Source organism: Misgurnus anguillicaudatus, chromosome 8 (assembly GCF_027580225.2).
Source record: "Misgurnus anguillicaudatus chromosome 8, ASM2758022v2, whole genome shotgun sequence".
Taxonomy (NCBI): Eukaryota; Metazoa; Chordata; class Actinopteri; order Cypriniformes; family Cobitidae; genus Misgurnus; species Misgurnus anguillicaudatus.
The window spans coordinates 8,490,562-8,512,523 of record NC_073344.2 but is presented as its reverse complement, the minus strand read 5'-3'; the positions used below and the strand labels follow the sequence as shown (position 1 = coordinate 8,512,523).

The following is a 21,962-nucleotide window of genomic DNA, read 5'->3' as shown; positions in this document are numbered from 1 at the left end:
ACAGTTTATATCCAAATGTCAAAAAACTTACTAAAATCAATGAACAGCACTAATAAAGCATCATTCTTACAGATTATTAACTAAAAAAAGTTGGTTAAGGGTTTAGTTACTCTTTAAGCAGTGCTTACTGTACAAATGTCACAAATAAAGCAGTGACTCCAAATCACATCATTTATTTAGTTTTTCAGTCAGCCTATGTTGTATTGATCCTTATATAAAATCTCCCATTTTTCTCTGAACTCTCATAATATTACCTTTAACACAATTTTTGGTTATTTATCACATTTCTCCGTTATCATATTTGTCAGTTGATGGTAAGTGTACTATTCATTCTTCTGCCCAACCAAAATCAAACTCTTATTACTGCATTTGTCTTCTCCCACAGTACTGTCCATGCATGTCACCGCTAGATTTGTTGTTTTTACAATGGTACAGTGACCATATATAAATATTTCGTAGTCTCTTTACAAAAAAAATACAAGAAATTGTGCGTAATGCAGCTGGGGTACATATTATACATATTAATATCACATATTTCTATAAATTTAGTTTTATTACTGTATTGTATATCAGAATTGTTGGAAGTATAGCACGAGAATTTTGTGTTAGCTGGCCAACTGTTTTATGAGGCAGAAAAGAACAGAATATTTAGAAGAGCCTTTTAAATATTTAGAAAGGTCTTATCTTTCCCTCTTTATTTGTCTTTTCCTGTCCATTTTATTTTGCTCTTTTCTTTAGTGACTGTCCATTAATGTTTGTGTGTGAAGTACAAGGTTGTGGGAAGAGAGCCAAAGAGAAAATGTAAAAAAAAGAAACATCTCCATGATGTGTCATTCTGTCTTGATAAAATGTGTCACTAAGTGCCGGTCGATAAAAGGCTCAAGGAAATGGTAAGCTACAGTATACAAAATCAAACAGGTGACACAAATCGACAGTTAATAGGATTTTTTAATACAACATTGCTCAAACAAACACTCCAGTTCATCACTTGACATCCAAAATGAAAATTATAATGTAATTGCAACAATACTAACCTGCTTGCAATCAATTGCAGATACAGAACATCATGATTTATATGTTATTTTTGGATCATCATTTTGAATTGCATAAAAACAAGTACATTTTGTGACAATCTGAGATTACTAGCCATAAGTGAATTTGCCAAAAGTTGTCCTTAGTTAGTTCAATGTTAAATACAACATGTAAAAGCCATAAAAATAAAACTGACTTAAATATTCAAGCTGCTAGTGAATTTGAAAGCCAATTTTATTTTAGCACCTATGATGTTTATCTCAGTAACGGTGGTAAGGAGGAAAGGGCATTGTGGTGTAATGTGCCGTGTAAATACCAAGGGCAAAGCGTAAAAGCCATTCAATCTTTATCTGGCAGTCAGTGGATAAATGGAATCTAATTGTGAATTCGGTGGGGGGCTCTTCTATCACTTTCTGATCATGATATGCTATAAATAGGGGGGGTTATGGTCATCAATGACCTTTGCTGCGTCTACTTCTTTGTCAGTTGGAGGAAAGGCAGAGCATCACAATGCTGACAATATCGGATATCTGATTAGACATTACAAGTTACGTGAACAGCTTCAAAAAGGTCTTCAAAGAGATCTCTTTGTCTGTTTTCTCAGAAATAAAAAATCTTTAACATCTCAGTCGTTCCTTTAAAGTCTGCGTAAAGCCAATATTAAATGTGTTCTTAGTTTGTCACACCACAAAAAAATGTTTTATTAATCACCCAGCCAAATTGGAATATTTAAAAAAATAAATAGCAAGTAAATAAAATAAATTCTTGGAAAAAAAGTCAGGATTCTCTGTTCTCAAAAGCTGGGGCGTGTCCGCTGTACCAGCTACAACCTGAATGGATGCTCGCAATTGTGTTAGGGGCGGGGCCATGCTCGGTTGCTCCAGTGCATCATCGAGCCACCATTTTAGCTCCGCCCAAATAATTCTGAATTCTGAGAAGAGGACTTAATATGAAGTGTTTCTTCAAAAGCTTTGAAACGATCAAACTAAAGTCTTATTCGAAATCTCAGTTTAGTATGAACTGTAACATTACTTTTCAAATCTTTCCAAGCTATACTATTCACATATGCTATTTTTAACCATTATACTTTACTATGTTGTCTCATTTGTACCTATTTGAGTGTTTCTCACGAAATCCAGGCTTAAAAGGTGTCTAGCATCAAATTTTTAAAAAGCCATTGAAGACAATTTTTTTTGCACATATAAGATTAAATCTTTCCCCGACAGTGTTTTTTTTTTTTTTAAGTTGCCAGCCAGCGCCAGCATTTTTCATAATTTTCATAAAAGTTGAATGCCTTTCAGAAAATGTTCTTCTTTAAATATATAAACATACAATATATCAAATGAAAGAACAGATCCTCTGTTTTCAAACAAAAGAAAACGTTTTATCCTACCTTCATTAGTTCTCTTTTTATCAACTCCCAAATATGGGTTTCTTCAAAAACACCAAATTTTAAGCAAAAAGCTGAGATAATTCCATTTTTGTGAAGGACTTTTGATAGAGATCAGATGCAGAGTGATCTTTAAAACATACACAGAGTTCTTTGTCTTTTACGTGAGGCAATACTACCGTGTTGTAAAAGAAAGCTGGAAATTCTCGTCATTGGCAGGGAAGCGTTTTCTCTTAATTGACGAAATAACTCGTCAATGGTGGGGAAAGAGTTAAGGTCTAAACTTACTATAACCATTATTTTTAGAGGATTTAAAAAATGTTTCCTATAGAATTATTTACATTTTTAAGATTATCATTATAAAAAATTATCATTACCGCAACATAATATTACATTAAATATATGCATTTACAAACTCATGTTTCGGTCATGTCATTTATGTCCCTTCCAACAATTTTTTTTTTTTGAAATTGTTAGTTTATTGAGGGCTTAAACAATGATTGAAAATTGTTACGGAGGATAAGAAAATTTGTCTTGGACAATTTTTATTTTCTCTACATTTGCCAATGATCACCAAATACCATGTTTCTTTACTGTAAATGTGTATTGTATAACATGCACTGAAGCTTTTTATTTTTAAAATATTTTTAATTATCAATATTTCCATGCAAAGAACCCAAATGCAGTAACGGACACGTTGCGGTAATGAAACATTTCCTCTTAAATGTGGAAAAACAACAAAATTGGTTTGTATGATGTCATTTGAAATAATGTGCAAAATAGTATATGAGGAGATGCTTGTAACTGTATGCTTCTTATTTTGATACTCTTACTTTGCATTTACTTTCTTATCAAAATGTTTCATTGCACCTCATAAGTCTAATTTCGCGAGAATCACCCATTTGTGTTTTTCTTGGACAATTTAAGGAGGAACATCTTAGACAATTTATGAGACATAAATCTCCTGGTATAAAGAGCTACTTTTGGACAAAATAATCTTTCACTGGGTACTTTATCCAAGTGTCCTACTCTGAGCACCTTTAAATTTCTATTATTTTCATTCTGTTTTATTATTCTTCATGGTCAATTATTTCATGGATTGGAACATGTTGTACTAAACCACCCATCTGATTGACTGACCGCTAACAAGTGCCCATTGAGTCTATGCTCTGCCTCTTTCTCCACTCAGTGTCAAGTCAAGGCTGGTCTACAATAAATCAAATGAAGAGATGGCGCCTGCCCTCCTCCTTCATTAGCCCAGTGTTAATTAAAGTCTATGTGGAGCAGAAGTCAGATCAGCGTGGGCCACCATTAAGAACTCAAGGGCAACATTACCACCTGCACTTATTCCGGGTCTGGAGACTTACTTTAAAAATCTGTTAGCATGTCTGCACTGCGCATGTCGATGCACTACCAACTATGTCACGATGGAACCAAGAAGCCTCATTTGTCAGGGCAAGGTTATATTATGTTGTTTCATAAACCTATTGTATGCAAAATGTATATTATCATTTCTGCAGATTACAGATTTATTGTTCCATTGATTGACTGAGTATTATTTAAGGAAGTATAATTCATTCCTAATTTTTTTTATTCACTCCCATAACAATTTCTTTTCTAATTCTCTACATTTTGTTTGCTCCACTAACTTAAATTAAGACAATTAATTTATCGCATCAACATTGGCATGCCAGCAGAGTCTGCTTTTTCATTTGCACGCTTAGTTACAGGTTTTTGTTACATGTACAAAATTACTTATTTATTTAGCATTTTCTTCTCTTCCGCGTCTGTTGTGAAGCGCATGCGTGAGACAAAAGCACGTGACTGCAGTGACACAGATAACGTATGACACGGCTGACGTGTTATCTGGTGCGCCCCAGTTTGGTTTATTTTGTTGTTGCCCGGGATTCGTTTACAGTCTAAGGGAGACGTACGCTGTAAGTTTTTAAAAAAAACTTTGCAAACATGTTTGAGGATAACACGCAATCTGTGTCACTGCAACCACTAACTTTAGCCTCGCGCATGCGCCTCACAACAGACGCAGAAGAGAAGACAATTCTGAATAAAGTCGTAATTTTGGTTAATTTTGGACCAAAATGTATTTTCGATGCTTCAACATATTCTAACTGACCCACTGATGTCACATGGACTACTTGATGATGTTTTTATTACCTTTCTGGACATGGACAATATACTGTATATTGATTTTCAATGACTTTGACTTCCATAGTAAAATATTTTGGATGTATTGTGATAAATAATGAAGAAAATATTTTGATAAATGATGGGAGGCACACAGTTGACGGTACCCATTAAATTCCATCAGATTTTTTTATTCCTACTATGGAAGTCAATGGTCACTATCTGCTGTGTGTTTACCATCATTTCTCAAAATATCTTCTTTTGTGTTCATCAGAAAAAAGAAATTCAAACAGGTTTAGAAGAACATTAGGATAAGTAAATGATGACAGAATTTTCATTTTAAAGTGAACTATCCCTTTAAGGTGACCCAACTGCTGGGTTGTTTTAACATGGTTGATTGACAACCAACAGGCAAACTGAAACCTCTGGATGTAGCCTGAAACGGATTGAAACCGTAGAAAAAAAAATGATTTTATGTTTTTTGGCCGTTCACACGTTCTAAATGCGTTTGGATTGCAATAGGCTTTATGCCCAGTTGCACTGCTTCCTGAGCTTCGGCCGGCTCTTTGTTTCCTGTCTGCTATTGTTGGACGGACTGATTAATCCAGGTGTGTCTGACCTCAGTAGTCACAAACAAACTGATTAATCCAGGTGTGCCTGACCTCAGTAGTCACAACAACAATAATCAGACACACCTGGATTAATCAGTTTGTCCAACAATGGCAGACAGGAAACAAGGAGCCGGCTGAGGTTCAGGAGGTGTTGCAGCTGGGCATAAAGCCTATTGATGCACCAAAATCAGATTTGGACTGACAGTGTGAACAAGGTCTAAATAAATTGAAAATCTCATCTGTGTTTTTTTATGAGGTGTCTACCCAGGGTGATTACAGTAATTCATTTAAAATTATTTTTAAATGATATATCTTTGACTTGAATAAAAGAATTTTACTTACTTTACAAGGCACCACATGAAGCCCATTTTGAGTTATTCCTGACAAAACATTTTACAGTGTAAAATGGCTGATCCGGGTGTAGCCTTTGTTAGACATAAAATCAATTTACGTATAAAAAAGCCCGTATCCAATAAGTTTAAACTGTGTATATTTAACAAACAAATCTGACAATTAAACAGGGCTAAATATTCATGTGTCTCAGCTGTCATACTGCAGAATTGTGCACGATTTAAGTTTTTCAGCAATAATACCATGTGGGTCTCCAAACCGTTCCAAGAAATTATCACATTAGTTTAGTGAGGGTGTTAAAGAGGTCAGCAGTAATTTGGTTCCACACCTGGGGGTTCAGTAGTTTTGTTACATTCCCTAATGTGGGTGTTAAACACACACTCTATTCATTTATATACCATGAATTATATTTAATAACCTGCCGGATACATCAGGGATCCAATAATTTACTAATTAAACACTGATTGCAACATCTATTAGTTTGCATACTGGCAAACTAAATATAACAAAGAACAAGAAACAAAGTGTAAAATCCCTGCAAGGAAACAGTGGCCATTACGTTTACACAAATAAGGTTAGAAAAAGAGGGTAAATTGGAAACACATCCTCTGCGCTACAGAGAATATATGGTCTGATTAACAATTTAAACATAAATGTGTATATTTGTTATCTTTAATTTAACTATGTTCAGTAACTCAGGGAAGGCTTAAGCATGAATTGTGCTTCATGCTGATTATTTGTACGTGCCGTCTGCTTTGTTTTAGTGCCCGATTTACTAAATAATTTCTCCAGGCCAATTCAAAGTCAAAAAGGGACAAACCCAGACATTGGTTACATTAACAGCAGAACATTTTTAGATTTAACCCAACAATGGGTTGAAACAACCCAGCATAGGTTAAGTCTCAACCTAACAGGTTGAGTTCATCGCTTTAGACCCACTGCTGGGCAGTGTTCGATTGAGAGGGGGGGCTGGGGTGGTAGGGACCCCCTATAAAGCAGAAAATTATATATTAGGGTGTACCCTGGTTTTTATGAAAATACTACCTGAATTTAAAATTCTCGTGTTGCGTTGCCATAAAGCGATACTCTCCATTATTTGTCCCAATTTTGAAAAATAAACTAATCCAAAATATTTCTGTCTCAAACTATGATCTCACACCAATTTGAGGGGTAAAAATAGTTCACGTTTGAGTTAAATGTTGATTCAGTATCACATCTTGTGAAATCGCTGCGACCCTTTAATGACTGATGGGTGGGGTGGTTCTTAAATAGGGGACACCCTATAATCTTTGACTTAATTCGAACACTGATGTTTTTGTGTACTGTAGTGAACATGCATGCATTTAAATTAGCGCCGAGTCATTATCCTTTGATCAGAGAGAAAATACAATAAGAGGAGTCATATTGATCCATCCTCCTGATCTTCACTTCCTTCATCAGCAGCAGCCGGAATTGAACATCATCTGTTTAAGTAACTGCCTTTAATCTCCTAAACCTCTACACCCGATAACATCCTGTATAATTGCCTTTGGCTGACCTGACCTCTATCGGAAAGTGTAAATCCTACTTTTCTGTCGAATAAAGATAAAGCGCATTTGAAATGTAGAAAAAAACATCACATGCATTTTTGATTTTTCATTTTAATTTTACCCTAATTACACTTTAAATAAAAACAGTAACATTAACAGACATTTTAGTGGTTTTGAAGTTGGCAGATACTGAATTGCTGGGAATATTCCTGTTGTAGATACATATATAAATACATTTATAGATAGGGGAGAACCGGGGCAAAAGTAACATGGGACGAAAGTAACAAAGCGATTTTCTCCGAGCCCTGATAATAACATTTGCATCCCAAACTGACGACAAAGCTGACAAATATCACGTTATTTTCTCACCATTTTTATATAACGGCAATGGACGTCTCATATGGCAATTAATATCCCCATAGGTTATAACTTAACATAACAGCATAATGAAATTAATAAACAGACAAGGAAGCAGGATTGACATGTAAATTGTATTATTATTAATAAACTCTGAGGTAAGCTAAATGCGCCAAACACGCTGTTAACCACAAGTCTAGATAAGCAATAAAAGTGGGTAAAACATTATTATCTCTTAAAACTTTATATGACAAAAATTATATTTAAAGGAAATGTATTCTTACAGTTATTCAAAGATGCACAAATTATTCCATAGATTTTTCCAGCACGTTCGTCTCTGTCCTCGCTCGCTCTGTTATGTAATAGTTGCTTGACAGGTGCGCATCTCCGTCTTTCAAACAGGTATCATTATAACCTTTATAACAATAGAGTAAACTTTATAGTTGCTTCCACTGTGTTTGTCTGATATGAATAACACATGATGATTATTGATTATTATCTGAAAATAATTTGTATTTATTATTTGCAAATTATTTTTTTTTATAGATTTTTATTGTTGCTTCCACAGACATCAGGGTGTATTTTACAAACAGTGCTTATGTGTATTTAAATGTCTGAAATCTAAAATAAACATTATGAGTTTAAAAAACACTGCATAGTGTTGATATATGACAGTGCTGAGCTCGTCCGTCTGACTCAGCGTCAACCAACGTGAAAGACGTTTGAATCTGGCAGTAATGGCACGTTACTGAACATTCTTAATCCCGTATGGGGATAAGGTTAAATTATTATTTAACTCAAAATGATGAAAAATGTATTTGAAACCATGAATACAAAAATAAAACAGAGGGGGCACAAATCAGATCTGAGGGGGCAATGCCTCCTTTTGCCCCCTCGTGGCTCCGGGCCTGCCTGCAGGTGAGGTCAAAAGTAACAATGCACTACTTATGTTTAAAGAAAAATTATACTGTCGTTTTACATTTTTACAAAATTCCACCTGGTATTGATAGACCACACTTGTGTGTTATTGACCACTGCAAAAATATATCTCTGTCTATAACATTATCTTTTAAAAATTACGTTTTTCTGAAAAATGGTACTTTCGCCCCAGCTCTCCCCTATATACATATAGATAGTTGCAGCTGTTGCACCTGTGACCTCAGTAATTACGATAACATCCAGAGACAGAAATATTCTCAGCAGTGTCTGGAATGGGCAAAGACTGGAACATTTAATAATTTAAAATCTGATGCCTAAAATCTATAATACAACCTGACTATAAGCATGGAAATGGAACAAAGTATTAATAAAAGATGGGTTTGTGATTTTTAAAGCTGTTAAAACATTTTATTGCAACATTCGTTGGAATGCTTGATTCTGATTGGCCAGTCACGACATTCGAAAAACTAAAAACACACGCTAACCCAGATGCAGCAAATCTTGTCTTTATCTTAAAACCGAAAATAAATGGGTTTTCCTCACGGAAGGTCTGCATTCATTAAAAATGAGCAAATAAAATATCTTAAATCAATATTTAATGTTCCTTACATTACTTATGAGGTAAATAGCCGTGTAATAAGCGGGATAATGTACAGGCAGCCAGTTGTTATGTAAGGAATAATTGACAACGAGCCATTGAATTTTAAGAAAATAATGCACACCCAAGGTGCAATGCAGAATGACACGAAGCGGAGTGCCGTTACACCGTGGGTGTGCATTATTTTCAAATAATTCAAAGGACCGGAGTCAATTATTCCTCTTATACCACGGTTACCACAAACATTGCTCTTGTGCCTATTTTTAAGACATTTGACAAGTTAGGTGTGCGGTTATCAGAAATTAATGCATACCCATGGAACATTTCTCAGCCAATCAGAATACAGCATTCAACAGACCCGTGGTATAACGTGAAATAAGCCACTTCAGTGCGAGTCGGGTCTTTATCATACGGTCGGGGCTTATTTCTGCAATAACAACCAGCTGCCTAAACATGTTCTCTTACAAAACAAATCCCTAGATACATTAACTTTGATAGCTTTTATATTAAAGCACAAAAATATAAATAAATAAATGTCAGTTCAGTCATAAAACAATAGCGATCCACAAGCCAATCAGCTTGACAAACCATCTCTCTTTAGGTAATTCGTATCGTTTGACAGTGCACACCTTTCTCTCTCTACATTTAAACAGTTTTGTCAAGATCTTAAAAAACACCCACCTCCATCCCCAGCTCCACGTTTACAGGATATTGCGCCTACAGTAACATTGCAGCAGAATCACTTGCATGCTCACAGGAGCGTGTGTGTATAGCAAAAGCAAGTCTTCATACTTGCCTTGGAACGTTATTAGCATAAACAGATCTGTAAGACCAAATAACGTTCAAATAACATGACCATTAAACATGTCATAGCCATGACTAAAAAGTTAAACTGAAACCTGAATGAGGACTTGACCTACTGAATGAGGTAATAAGTGTAAGTGATGTTAGAAAATCATACAATAATGGGCAAGCTCACCAGTGATATTGTGGCTTTTGGCCTCTTGTTGTTGTGTTTGAGTGCATTGTTCCTGAGCCTTTATATGTTCAGCCACCAGAGCACATGCTGGATGAATCGTTTCCACCTGCAAACCATAATCAAAATCATAAATATCTGAGGAAGGAGAAGCACAAAATCATTTCAAGCCCACCAGAAAACCACATGATAAAGAAGCTGTTCCCAACTTCAATCACTTATTGTTAAGAAAATTAACACTCAAGATCAAGAAAAATAACATGATATACACGTAGTTTCCAAGTACCTGCAAAATGATTCAAAATACTATTTCCAGATTTAAACCAAGCCACATAATAATTCTTTTCTGCAGCAAATGCAGCATTTAACCTTTAAAACATCCATTTATTTTCTTTTAGACCAAAGACATATTCAATTAAAACATATGGATACTTTATAACCCTTACTGGTCAAAAGGGTCAATTTTCTGAAATTGAGATTAATACATACTCTGAAACCTGAATTAATAAGATTCCAATTGATGTATGGTTTGTTAGGGTAGAACAATATTTTGGTTTGAAAATCTGGAATCTGATGGTGCAAAAAAATCTAAATATTGAGAAAATAGCTACTGCCATCCACTCACAAAAATAAAGTTTTGTTATAATTTACAAAATATCTTTATGGAACATGATCATTACATTATATCTTTTTTTGCATAAAAGAAACCTCAATAATTTTGACCCACAAAATGTATTGTTGCCCATTGCTACAACTATAACTGGTGCTACTTAAAGGGACACAAGGCAGCATTTTTATGTTAATAAATCTTCGTAAGTCGGTATATGGTTAAATGACTCATTACATGACGAATGAAGACTCTCTCGCCCGCCCTTACCGTCTGTAGGAAGAATACTCCACTTGCAAGTTCGCTGTAACCGACCCGGTGTCCTTCAGTCTCGTAAAGTCTCAGATATAGAAAGCATTTACTCCCAGACACTAGGGGGAGCTAGTAGAGAAATAATACTCAGACTTGCCGTGTGTGCCTTTAAGAAAGGTTTTAGGGTCCTACTGTGGTGCAATAACTAAATGAGATGTATCACAGATTCTGAAATACATATGAAGAGTTTGGTTCCAAAACGCGATAAACGCCATTTAAAAAAAATAGTTACCACCAAAATGAGTATTATATCAGGTCAGTATTAAAAAGTAAATTCTTACTGTAATTTTACGCAAAATTCGATATCCGCTGTGTTATTCTGTGATCTTTTCTCTCTTTTTCCCAAAACGCGATAAACGCCAGTTCTCCTTCTCTGCAAAATGCAACCAATCACAGCGCATCATTCAATGCATTGTAAACAATAATGGCGGCACGTTGAATACACACAGAATCCTAGTTTTCCTCATCTACTTTGTACTTCGTGATCAACAACCAAACAAAAACAAAATAATACTTTTGATGGCATTGATAAACCTGTGGCGGGGAAGAAACGTAAGCCACTCGGAGACGCAAAAATGCCGGCTGTTGCTTGTTCTCACATGACAGCATGAAACTTCTGTCATGCTAACACAGTGACCCCAGGTGATCTTATGAAAAACTTTCCATTATTTTACTCAAAGTCAACGAAAATCGAGCAGGACCAAAACATTTTTTCAGCGATGACGTCCCAAGGACAGTCTTTATATGACAAAGTAAGTGTTTTGATTAATACCATTAATGTTTATTTTTAATCAGTGTATACCACTAGTCAACTAAATGAATATAACATGGCACAGATAAATGCACATTTATATATTGATTCAATAGATTTATAGCATTTTGGGGAAAAAACTTGTCATGGATTTATTGCATTTTGCGGGGGAAAAAATCTGTTTTTATAATAAATCTTTCAAAATCAAATTTTGGATTTGAATTGTTAATGTTTTTATAACCTAAAGATGCTATGTGGAAGTTTATAATAGGAAATAGTGGTTTTCATCTTGTCACTTTCTTGGTATAGAAAACACATTTTTACAAATATTTGTAAAAATTGATTTATTGCGTTTTGGAACCAAACTCTTCATATTCAGAAATAAGTCACATACACTCTAAAAAAACAAATGGTGCTATATAGCACCAAAACAGTTGCTTTGGATCGTAACGATAGAAGAACCATTTTAGTGCCATATAGCACCGGTGAAGAACCAGTGAAGTACCAGTGAAGCACCAGTGAAGCACCAGTGTAGAACCATATAGGGGCCATATAGCACCACATATGGTTCTACATAGCACTATATGGTTCTACACAGGTGCTTCACTGGTGCTTCACTGGTGCTTCACCGGTGCTATATGGCACTAAAAATGGTTCTTCTATCGTTACGATCCAAAGCAACTGTTTTGGTGCTATATAGCACCGTTTGTTTTTTAGAGTGTAAAATAGTCAGCAAAATCTCATTATCTCTAAAGAAGCCCTAGAACCAGTTTGCTATCATTTACTACACTGAAAAAAAATGATTCATTGAATTTAATCAATCCTTTAAGGCAAGTGGCTGCAATCAATCCACTTAAGCTACATCCAAACAAAAGTTTTATATTTTATTTTACTTTATTAATCTTTTTTGTTTAAATGTAGCTTAAATAAATTGATGGCAACCACTTACCTTAAAAAAATCGATTAAATTCAATGAATCATTTTTTTCAGTGTACAATTCACAACATGTTTGAGTGGGGAAGATGGAGAGAATATGTTGGATGCTAAATCCCTTTATCTCATCGACAAAATAGAAATGGAAACCTGCCTCTGTTTCACCCCTTTGCTGTATAAAAAGGCTTGTAATGGCCGCCCACTTGTTCCTGAGAGGAATGAGGCAGAAAGTCAGAGGTGGGTGAATGCTAATGATCTGATTAAGCCTGGGGTTATGATGGAACAACCAGTACAAACACATTCAAAACTTTTTGAAACAGATCCACATATCTCCTAAAGAAATGAAGAGATGGTGAATCATAACAGTATTGACAAAACATTACTACTTTCTGTAAGGTTAAAGATTTTAGATCAAGCGTAAATTGTTATAATTCGATTTATAGGGATGCCTCAGGGCTGTGTTCAAGGGTCACACCAATTATTCCCAAGTGTAAATCAAATCAGTTGTATGACGCAAGTATTGAAATCAAGGTAAACAGACATCACTGCTTTATTGAGTGTTATTCATCCAGTGGCATAGTGTTTATGTTCTTTTAAAGAGACAGGGGCAAATTATAAGCTATTAGAGAAGTTAATGCAATAAAAGGGAGTTTATGACAGGGCATTTATGGCTATTATCATTTTAGTAAAGTGCCTGTGTATATACATGTGAGCACTTCTGAGTGCTTTGTGTATGACTAAGAGCAAATGTTTGAAAGTGCTCTTACAATCAAATGTGTCAAAAACTGACGACACTTTGGATGGTCCTTTACTATATATAAGCAGCCTGATATAAAGTTGTCCTCGCCAATAAACTGTAACTGTAGCAAGCTTATATACAGTATAAGTTTGAATTCTGAAAGAACCTATTATAATCAAGTCCAGAACAGATGGTAACACCGTTGGATTCAATGACCTCTGTCGCCCGCTGACAGGTGAGATAGTAGAGGAGAACAGGGATCTGGCTTTTCATTTTCTCAGATAATTTACATTCAGTGTGAATTGAAGAGGATGGAGCTGGTCCACATAAAGATTTATTTAACAGTTATCTACACTTTAAGAAAAATTCCAAAATTGAATGATTAACCACCTTTATATTTACCTACTACCTAAGCAAACTTGCATTTACACTATAATGAGTGATATATTGGAACTAAGGTACAGTATGAATTCACCAGCCTGATCTCACGAGAATTCGTACATATTTTACGAGTTGGTAAATCGTATGAATTCATATAAAGTTAATCATGCAAAAAGACAGAGCGGCAGAATTTGTGTACAATGTGAAATCAGCGTAAACACGTGGAAAGCGCGTGAAAATGGGAAAAAGCTATTGTGCGACAACAAGAATTCTGAGCTATCTTTTAACAGACTGCCAAAAAACACAGAAAGAAGTAAATGGATCGTCCATGCCAACATCCACTGACCACAGGTGGGTTGACAAGTTGCTAGGGTCACTATCAAGTCCAACTAAATAAAATTTTTGCTGATAATTGATAATTTCCATTTTGGCTGAGCCACAGCATTAACAGCGTAAAAAAAACACGCCTAAAATGGGAAAAGTAGTTGTGTGATCGACGGTGCTAACAGATTCAACAAAACTTTGGAGCTTTGGTCTTTTTCCAGACTGCAAAAAACACTCAAAGGAGAAGTAAATCAGTAGGAGTAGCCATATGTCAGATATGTAAAAATATAGGATAAGAAATCCTATGAAAAATACACCAATGAATATTCTTATTCTGTGTAATTGCACAATTTTGTCAGTGATCCTTCATTAAAAAACATCCATTATGATGAGCCTTGTTTTCAACAAAGGTGGGATGATTTAATGGTGTTAGGCAAGACAAACATATGTCAGGAAAAGCAATGTCTGGCCATATGCCAATGTCCACAGACTACTGGTTGTTTGGCAAGTTGTTAGGGTCACGGTTAAGGCCAACTAAATTCAATTTAAGCTGATAATAGTCAGTTTTACTGCCGTTTTGCAGCAGCCGCTATGTAAACCAGCCATTTTGTTGAATGGTTTGCCACTCAACAGGGCGAGCTTTGGCGTGGTCACAAGGAAAAGTGACGTCAATTAGAGCCTGACCGATATATCGGCAGGCCGATATTATCGTCCGATGTTAGGCATTTTCCAAACTATCGGTATCGGCATTCATAATGGCCGATAAATGAATATTTAAAAAAAAAAACAGACGAAACAGCCTTCAACCATGTCATGAGTGTTGCCGTTGTATAGTTTGTCGACCAGGGGGCACCCTACAACCTCCCTGTTGGCAACACTCGTGTATAACGCTTCACACATCCTGCAACCTGCTGATCCAACCAAAGTTGGGCAGAGAGAACAACGGTTAAGTGAGTTCATGGTGAGTTGGTCACAAGACAATAAAGGAAACAAGTTTCTTTTTAAAATGCATTATCATATTATATTGGTTAAAACTCATAAATAACTACAAATAACTAATGTTAGGGAAATCTGTTAATGTTTTGTTGCGCGTTTCATGAAATAAAAAAATATATATATCGGCAGATGTATCGGATTTTAGAACCAACAAACATTTGTATCGGTATTGGCCTTCAAAATCCTTTATCGGTCGGGCTCTAACGTCAATGCATACGCTCTATATGCTCGGAATGGTAAGCTGGCCCAGTGTTGTAATTCGCTAACCACCTACCACACGTGATCCGGAAACGTCATACCCCTTACCATTCCGGGCAGTTGCATGTGCTCCTGTGTATTGTACACAGTGCCGACAATATTGTCTTATAAATTTGAGCCAGAATTGGATTGAAGGAATATTAGTGAAGAAGATCGAGCAGAACCCTTGCAAGCACAGATCTTACAGGACGTTTCAGAATGGTATGTTTTTTTTGTTTGCAATTGTCTCATACTTTTAAGATACACTGTGATTTGTAGGTATTACAGTATTTAATTACAGGCTGCGGATCTACTAGGGCCGGACTGGGACTCATTTTTAGCCCTGGAGTTTCATGCCTTAGACTGGCTCACTTTAGTTCACTACATCATAATATGACTATATTAAAATAATATCATTAAATCCTCAGTAGCCCATATAAGTCTGCACTAGTGAACTGTTCTCTACAGCCTTGCAATTTGTTGTATTTTTCATATCATTTCCAATTCAGTGCAAATACAGTAGCCTAAACAATTATAATGTTTGCCATAATCGTGCAGCTCTTCCATAAGATATTTTAATATATTATTCAATTAAACTTGAACAAATGTGTTTGTGCTTTCCTGTATATTTCTATTTTTTTTTAATGGTGGGTCTTACTTGAGATTACCTGTTGGGTTGAAAAAGTTTGTACACCTGATATACAATACACAAACAAGATTTAACAAGTATGCAGGTGAAACAGATGAAAAAATAAAAATCCTAATTTTTATTAGTTAATTATTTAGATCATGTATATTGCCAAAGAAAGTAAGCCTATTTTGTGTCAAAAACAAATATATACAGTAATGGACTTTCATAATTTGAAACTTTTTCCAATAAACTGAGATAAGTTTTGCATCAAACAGATTTTTATTACTCTTGCAATAGATGATAATGATGATTCAAAGGCGATTCATATGTACATCTATTACTTAGATTTACGAGATTTACTATTAGAATTACGAGATCCTTTTTCTTTTAGAGGCTGTTTGCATCAAGTGCGCTAAAGTTTATTTTATTTTATTATTTTAAATGTAGACGTGTGGCAAGCACATTCAGAAATAGACGCATGTGAAACACAACTCGTGTTCACAGCGAGTGGAATGGTAGCAAAGGCAGACAGCAAGCACTTCCTGCATTTTCCATGCATTTTAGATGTTAATAACCCTAATGCAAGAATTCTTCCAATAACTGGACACAATAAATTTGGGCATAAAGTGGTGGGGACATCTTCCACCAGCACATTACGCCAGTGGAGCTGCTGTGAGTGCAGGCAGGGACAGCAACCTTCAACCTGGTGCTCCCGATTAACCAATCCGGGATCGCAGTGGTCACTACGATCTTTAAAGCACTGTTCGCTTGGTCTTTACACAACGAGTGTAGCCAAATATCTGTCACCAGAACTATGAGCCTATTACAAAAACAAACAATGGATTTATTACGGTACAGTGGCCAAACAAAACACAGAACCATGTTTAGTGTGCCTGTAGGAGCATGTAAGTAAACACTACATAAAAGCTCTAATCAAAGAATAATTTACACCGATAACACAAATGTCAACAAACACCAACATTCAAATTTGCCTGGTTGGATTAAAAAAGAGGTTTGCAGGTGTTTGTCTGAATTAGCATTTCTAACAGAGCCAAATAGCGTTGTCCTTTGTTTACATCCTTGCCACGACATAAGAAGCAGTCCAACATGGCCTCACTTTGTTGCGTGTTCCCGGGGGCAAAGTTTTGGAAATTTTGTGTTTGTGTAAATTTTGGAGTTTGCTACTAGGTGATGAAGCTCCAGCCGTTCATTTGTAGTTTATGATAAGAGATTTCTTTTAAAGAAAATATCTCCATTTGCATTGAACTTTGACTGTTGTAACTTTGCACATGTTGTTTATGCTCAAACCGCAATTAGGGCTGTCAAGGTTATGAAATTTGTCTGACGGTTAATTGTTTAATAAATTGTGACAGTTATGGCGATTTATTGCCTGATTTAGGGCTTTGGCAATTATGACGATTAATTGTCTGTTTTATTGCTTTGACATTTAATTCTCATTAATTTTTTGTTTGTTCATGAAATAATTTTCACACACTGTTGTGATTATTTAAATGATATATTTTGCAAGGTTTATCTGGAAGTAAATATTAATACACATAACACATGTTTAAAAGTAATCTGATACTGTCTCATTTATACAGGCGCTGCAGCTCCCCCTTGTGTTTTTTACAGAAATGTGCAATCATTGTGGTGATTTGAAATCATCGCGATGAGGTCAAACAATTGCAATGATACGATTATTTAATCATTGTGACAACCCTAACAGCAACATTGCAAATTAACTATAAAGTTAAAAAAGTTAAATCATAATCAAAGCCACCTTTAAATGAATCTTCCCCCTAAATGATAATTCACCTTACAAAAAACTGAATGTATGAATGTGTGATGGAGCTTTTATGCTGTAGTAAAATGCAACAACTACACGCGTGTGTCTAATCGGTACAAAGAGGGTGCATACTGAACATATTTCTCAATTGCTTCTAGCAAGATAAACTTTAGGAACATTTTACACCAGAATAACTAAGTCCCCGCCTTCTTATACCCGCATTACATGTAATCTACATATAAACCCCCACCTGTCCTCTCACTGATACTACAAATCTCTCTGGCATTTGCTCAAGCCAAAGCTCATCTGTCTAAGGACATATAGACAGTGTGAGAGGAATTGTAATGAGCGGAGCCCTCAATGCATCACTCCAGCAAATTTAATTTGAGTCAAAGGGCCTAGAGTTGCACCCAGGGTCCCGAGGGCGCATGAGAAAGCAGAGACGTGCCGAGTGAAGACCAAACCATTGCCCCGCCAGCGCTGGTGACATACCTGTGCAATATTGTGCTTGATTTTGATTAAACTGCATCCCGCAGGAAGACATGCCATTGCACCCGAGTGGCACTTGTAAACCCAATGTCTCCTATCTCATCCAAAGCAATTTGGGGACAGAATAATTTCTATATATCTGTCCAACACTGTAGGCAAAGATTTACACGATAATGCACAATGAATTTTACCGCCGACTCTAAGGTGTTAGCTGTTTAAACAAACTATCCAAAGCAGTCCTTACATTCTATCTTTATGGCTTTGTACAACTACAGCAACTAAACAGACACCTGTTAACTTCAGTTGGTTCAGCCTTTTGAGACTACTGGTGACCTGATTACAAATGTTAAACATGATGTTCAGGAGGAGAATATATAAATGGGAACAATAACTGACAGATAAACATCCTGTTATCATCCTGCATCCAGTCTGACATTAAAGAAGCTGATGAATACAGGGAATCATTATTATAGGAAATGAAGCACCATTCACGATAGGAAAGCAGTATCATTAGAGGGCATACCAAACAACAACTACATTTAATTACCACATTGATTTGTTTTCTTCATTGTGGCCTGTGTTACTCAGAAATAGGATAGACTTTGTATTGGCTGGTGGTTTAGTAAAACTGGTGGTTAGTCCCTTTTGAGGTCCAATAAGTCATTTAATTTGGTATGTTTAAATACCATTTTTGTCATTTGAGTTAAATAAAGTGTTTGCTTAGTAAAGGTGTACATCAAAAAAAAAAAAAAAAATGAGGGCAAGCTCTTATTTCTCAGATCAGGTCAGTCTAATCACATCAACCTATGTGGTGCATCAGCACTTTAAATATAGCACAGAACTAAACTCCAGAGAATACATTGGCCATCAAACAGCATGCTTTATACTTTGTCTACATTTCTGGTGCATTGATGCCTTTCAAAAGTATTGTGTGCATATATTTACGTTTCAAAACTGAACCTGTATGCACGTGCTTATACATTTTTCATTAGTTAGTAGTTTTCTATTTTCAGTTCACAACGGAAGACCCCACAATACAAAATCTAAATAGTAAGGTGTCAGAAAACTATGAGATTTCACAAAACCTCAATATTTACATTTAAGCAGTTGTTAGAAATGTACATTGGCTGTACATATGTGTCTGTTTCCTAGATTCGAACACATTGCCATTGCGCTGCTTACGCAACGCACTACCAGTTGAGCTGCAGGAACACAAATATACTAAGCTTTGATTATTGAATCATAACCATTAAGAAAAAAATCACATTTTAAACTACGTTTACACAGTTTTTTCATTTTAGACCTTCTCCATATAATATCAAAATAAATAGAAAACATGCTAATTACGTTACATCAAAGCATTTAACTGAAAGCGCGCGAACCCGCGCATACACAAACACAACAACACTGTCAAAAATAACTTACTGCTTTCCAGGTACTCTGGTGAATCCACAAACTCAGTAAAACGGCAACCAGTCTTAAAGTTGACGAAGTTCTGTAGAGTAACATTTTCAAGGCTCCAGTGAAAACTGAATGAAGTTTCTTATAGCCTAACAAAATAATAACCGTCCAGCTTCTTTTCAGATTTCTGGATGTTTTCAGTCATAATGCGCTTTGGAGTTCGGCACAAACCCTCACATACTATCTAATAAAGAGTGCACATTTTGAATATAACTCCCTTCTAACAGACTGTAGTTAATATCGCTGTCTGGATCCAGCACACACTGGACTTTAATGCTGCGCGTGTGGAGAAATGTAGTAGACTACTTGAAGTCCCAGCGCGCCACCCCTTTTACGCACAAACGCGCGCACCAGCTGAAACTGCAAGTGACTTATCACAACGTCTGGTAAATAGAGACTCAATCCAGGCACTGGATTTTAATAAAATTAAAGGTTTACACGTTAGAAAACTTGTTGCAAAGTGACACCATTTCTGATATATTTTATGTTTTGGTGTCCCAATCTCGACTTGAGTTTGCACATCCCTTTCTTAAATACAATTTACATATATGCATTTGGCAGACGCGTTTATCCAAATTAACTAATAGTGCATTCAATGCATAAACTTTATGTAAACGTGTATTTTCTGAGAATGGAACCCTGTGTGCGTCCAAATCAATGATCTACCAGTTGAACAACATATGTACTGGTATAGACGTTTCATTCTACACTTGGGTTTTGCAATTGGTTATGTTTTCAACTTTAGGGTCAAAAATATAATTCTGGTGATTACTGTATTTGCATGAACTTTATTTATTGCATTGCTCAAGGCCTTAAAATGTGTTTTGTTTGCTATTTAAATACCTGTATAAATACAATGTTGTGCGAATGCAAATAGTTTACATGAAAATGTCATATGTCTTGTAGGAGAATATGTTGGACATAAAACTTTAATATGCAACATTAATTACAGATATTAGGAATACATTGGGGTAAGCCTGAATGGGGGTATAAAGGAGAGAGAAAGAGAGAGAGAGAGAGAGAGAGAGAGAGAGAGAGAGAGAGAGAGACTTTAAGGTCCTAAAAGTTAATTTCCCAAGATGAGTGCTACTGTATATGGTTATATGATATGAAGTTCTGTACTTCTTTTACAATGGAGAACTATGGTAGCACTTAAGATTACAGCCCATGTGTTTCTGAACTAAGAATCAGGCATGTGGGAAATTAATTAAAATTGTTCCACATTTTTATACGCTACTAATTTAATACCAGAATACTAATAATATTTATAGTTTATAAGGTTACTCATTCAATAATTTACATGATTAGATGTCTTGTGCTATTACAATTTTTATTGCTTTTATTTAAGAATATTTAAGGATTTGGGGCGTATGTTAATCACAAGGTTTACAATACATTTTGTAGGCAAAGAGTGTATTTTCTTAACATTATTAAGGTGGTGAAGCACCAAGGACATTCATTTTAATGATTTACTGTAGGTCTTTAGAGACATTTTCAACAAGGATCTCTGGACATCAGCAGTTATCTCTGCCTTGAGCTTGTCATAATTTAGTCTCAGCTGGGAGATTTGAGAAATAAATCAGTATTGTGCCATTGAGCATGAGGAAAATGTAAAGTGCACTGTTTTGCATTTAAGGACAATAATAAATGCATCCTGCATTATTTTTTAAGACTAAAATAGGCAACATTAATAAATCACACACAGTATTTGATGAAGGGACTTTATTATATGTTAACAAATAGATGAGCACATTGTCATAATATTATGTTGGGAGTCCATTATGTTTGGAGACTTTTACTGCATATTGAAATTTTAATCAAACAACTTTAGGCTGTGGTTCCAAAAGCAAAGGAGAAAATAATGGCATAACTATATATGACACAACAGGACAACAGATGCTGCTTCTCTGTATAATAACTATTGAATTTTTCTGACTGCCCATTGTTTAAACAATTGAATGCTTTTTGTGCATGCAAGTTAGAAATCACTGCAGGGTCTGAATCCAATTTAAATTCATGAATGATATACACAGAGATGGTGTCTGAATCCACTATATTCATGCATTTTTATATCGGTCAAAAATGGCAGGAAGAAATGGACCTAATTTGAAGATTTTTAAAAGATTTAAAGATTTTTTATTTTTACAGTTCGACTGCTAAACATGGTGTTAGCATTGCAGTATCTCTTAATATATCTTGTAAAATCATTTTGCATAAAAGAATCTGCTAAATGCACAAATGAAAATGTTCTGGCTTTTGTGATATAAACTATTTCAGTTAAAAGGTTAAATGAAATAAGTGCTGCATTGAGATCACAAATAACAAAAGCTCTGCTGGGAGAAAGAATACAGTGCCCTTCACTCTTTTCAGTAACTGGTCAGTGGTCAGAT

General features: G+C 35.5%; 1 protein-coding gene across 1 annotated transcript in view; it reads right to left on the bottom strand.

The window, feature by feature from the left end:
• Positions 1-19,884, bottom strand: part of ghrhrb (growth hormone releasing hormone receptor b) — a 67,607-nt gene extending 47,723 nt beyond the window's left edge. Inside the window, exons 1-2 of the mRNA XM_073870251.1 lie at positions 19,537-19,884; positions 9,929-10,034 (exon numbers count right to left, since the gene is read on the bottom strand). Coding sequence (XP_073726352.1) covers positions 9,929-10,034; positions 19,537-19,620 — 190 coding nt within the window. The 5' untranslated portion in view covers positions 19,621-19,884. The remainder of the gene's footprint in view (positions 1-9,928; positions 10,035-19,536) is intronic.
• Positions 19,885-21,962: the final 2,078 nt, after the last annotated feature.